This window comes from Myotis myotis, unplaced genomic scaffold, assembly GCF_014108235.1.
Source record: "Myotis myotis isolate mMyoMyo1 unplaced genomic scaffold, mMyoMyo1.p scaffold_m19_p_3, whole genome shotgun sequence".
In the NCBI taxonomy this organism is placed as follows: domain Eukaryota; kingdom Metazoa; phylum Chordata; class Mammalia; order Chiroptera; family Vespertilionidae; genus Myotis; species Myotis myotis.
Window position 1 is genome coordinate 165,273,948 of NW_023416335.1, and position 2,480 is coordinate 165,276,427.

Consider the following 2,480-nt stretch of genomic DNA (forward strand, 5'->3'; position numbering starts at 1 on the left):
GTTTCTTGTGATAAATTACATGGTATCTGGGATATCTCTGTGCTGCTTCGTCTCTAATTAACTCCCTTTCTCCTCATTGGGCAGATGTCCAGCCACTACCCCTCTTCACTTTCCATTAATGATCTCATTTAAATACTTAGTGAAAACAAAAGCCATCAGATGAGAAGTGCTTCCTTCCTAACACCAAATCTACCGACTGCATGCGTGTTTGATGGATGAAGAAAACCTATTCTCACTTAAGGCCATCCATGCTCTGCTTCTGCTGTGAAACCCAGCTGCTCCAGAGACACCATTTCTGCAATTGTATCTCATTCCTCTTGGAATTTCTCTCTTTCTACTGGATTATTATCAACCATTTACAAACATCCTTCTGTAGATTTAATAATAAAACAACAGCAAATTAACTCTAAGACATTACAGAAAGAACAATAATGTGGACAGGGAGTTGATCTAGTGGTGGGATTCTGTAGAAAAGATTATTACACGTTTTAGGAAATCTAGAGACTTACCATTTCAGAAATGCATTTTTTTGAGTGGGCATGAAACTTTGTGAATGGAGAATAGGGTGAAAACACTGAGATATCAGACATTAGAAGAGGCTTCACCGAGTTTATTTCAGACATTCCCAAGACATACTGAAGGCAATGAGGAACCACAGTGTTATCTCTGAGTTCATCCTCCTCGGGCTGTCTGTGGACCCCCAGATCCAGGCTCTGCTCTTTGTGCTGTTCCTTGTTATTTACCTCCTGACCCTGATGGGGAATCTGATGCTGCTGCTGGTGATCGGGTTTGATCCCCGTCTTCACATCCCCATGTACTTTTTTCTGAGGCAGTTGTCCTTCCTCGATCTCTGCCACTCCTCTGTCACTGTGCCCAAGCTGCTGGAGAATCTGCTCTCTGAGAAGAAAACTGTGTCAGTAGAGGGCTGCCTGGCTCAGGTCTTCTTTCTGTTTGCCTCTGGGGGCACCGAATCCTGCCTACTCGCTGTGATGGCATATGACCGCTATGTTGCCATCAGTTCTCCTCTGCTCTATGCCCAGGTGATGAACAGACAGCTGTGTATGGGGCTGGTGTGGGCTTCATGGAGTTTGGCTTTTCTGGATGCTCTTATCAATATCCTTGTAGCTCTCAATTTAGACTTCTGTGAGGCTCAAGATATCCACCACTTCTGCTGTGAGCTGCCCTCTCTTTACCCCTTGTCCTGCTCTGATGTGACGGCAAGTTTTACTGCCCTGCTCTGCTCTAGCGTCCTGCATTTCTTTGGAAATTTTCTTCTGATATTTTTCTCCTATGTTCGCATTTTGTCCACCATCCTGCGCATCAGCTCCTCCACAGGCAGAAGCAAGGCCTTCTCTACCTGCTCCTCCCACCTCACTGCTGTGATCTTCTTTTATGGTTCGGGACTTCTCCGTTATCTCATGCCAAATTCTGGATCCATTCGAGAGTTAATCTTCTCCTTGCAGTACAGTGTGATCACCCCCATGCTGAATCCCCTCATCTACAGCCTGAAGAACAAGGAGATGAAGGCTGCTGTGAAAAGGATGTTGAGAAAATATTTCTGGTGCTTCAAATAATAACATCAGAATGATGAGGATTCTGGGTAGAACTCTAATAAGTGGTGCCTGGATATTCAGGAGAATTCTCTGATATCAGGTTCTGTAAGGTGCCCTACAGCTTTTCTTAAGAATCCTTAAGCAGAGATGGAGTTAAATTTCTTAGAATGTTACCAGCTGAGCCTGAGTCAGAGAAAAGTGGTCCTAGGTATTTTTCCTAGAAAAATATTTAATTTATTACACACAGTATGGTACACATTTCTGTTACACTTCGTCTATCTTTGCCATGCTTCTAGCATTTAAATTCCACTTGCTCAATATAGTTCCATAGAGGCTTCTAATCATAGGTTCTGTTAATCATGGTGACCCCAAATTCTCCCCATCCCTGCTCATTGTTCTTTCATTCTTCCTTGCACAGTGTTTGGTACAGGAATGAGTACATGGTCAATGTCAGACCATTCACTCTGTAGGAACTTTAATGAGGAGAGATTCAGATGAGGAGAGAGAGGCAGAGGTCAGCCATTCTGTTTGCAGTACTCTGTCAGCCAATCCCAATGGCCCACTGATAAGATCACTGGTGTTATCCTAGATTCTTCCTTTTCAAGGCAGATTCATAAACATGAATTATAATAAGAACACATGATCAGATATTTGCATGATGTCAGGGGCTGTGCCAAGCATTTTATATACATAATGTGTATTTAACCACAAGTGCTTTAGGTAAATGCTTTAGTTATCGTTATTTTAAGAAGAGGGAGGAAACTGCCTCAGAGAGGTAAGTGGTGGGGATGGAATTTGGAACCAAATGGACTTACCCCTAAGTCTATTTTTTTACCACCTTGCCACACTGACTCTCCCCTGGATGCTGTGAGCTACCCCAGACCAAATTCATGAATTCCCTATTTAATTATTGTTGTTGTCTTAATT

General features: G+C 42.9%; 1 protein-coding gene across 1 annotated transcript; it reads left to right on the forward strand.

Moving 5' to 3' along the window:
• The first annotated feature begins 644 nt into the window (after positions 1-644).
• LOC118650009 (olfactory receptor 8S1-like) lies at positions 645-1,574 on the forward strand. The gene has a single exon (XM_036297708.1). It carries the CDS (start codon positions 645-647, stop codon positions 1,572-1,574), a length of 930 nt encoding a protein of 309 aa, XP_036153601.1.
• The last annotated feature ends 906 nt before the right edge of the window (positions 1,575-2,480 follow it).

Excerpts from the sequence above, each read along its gene's own strand:
- LOC118650009 (XM_036297708.1), top strand. The coding sequence starts at position 645 with ATGAGGAACCACAGTGTTATCTCTGAGTTCATCCTCCTCGGGCTGTCT.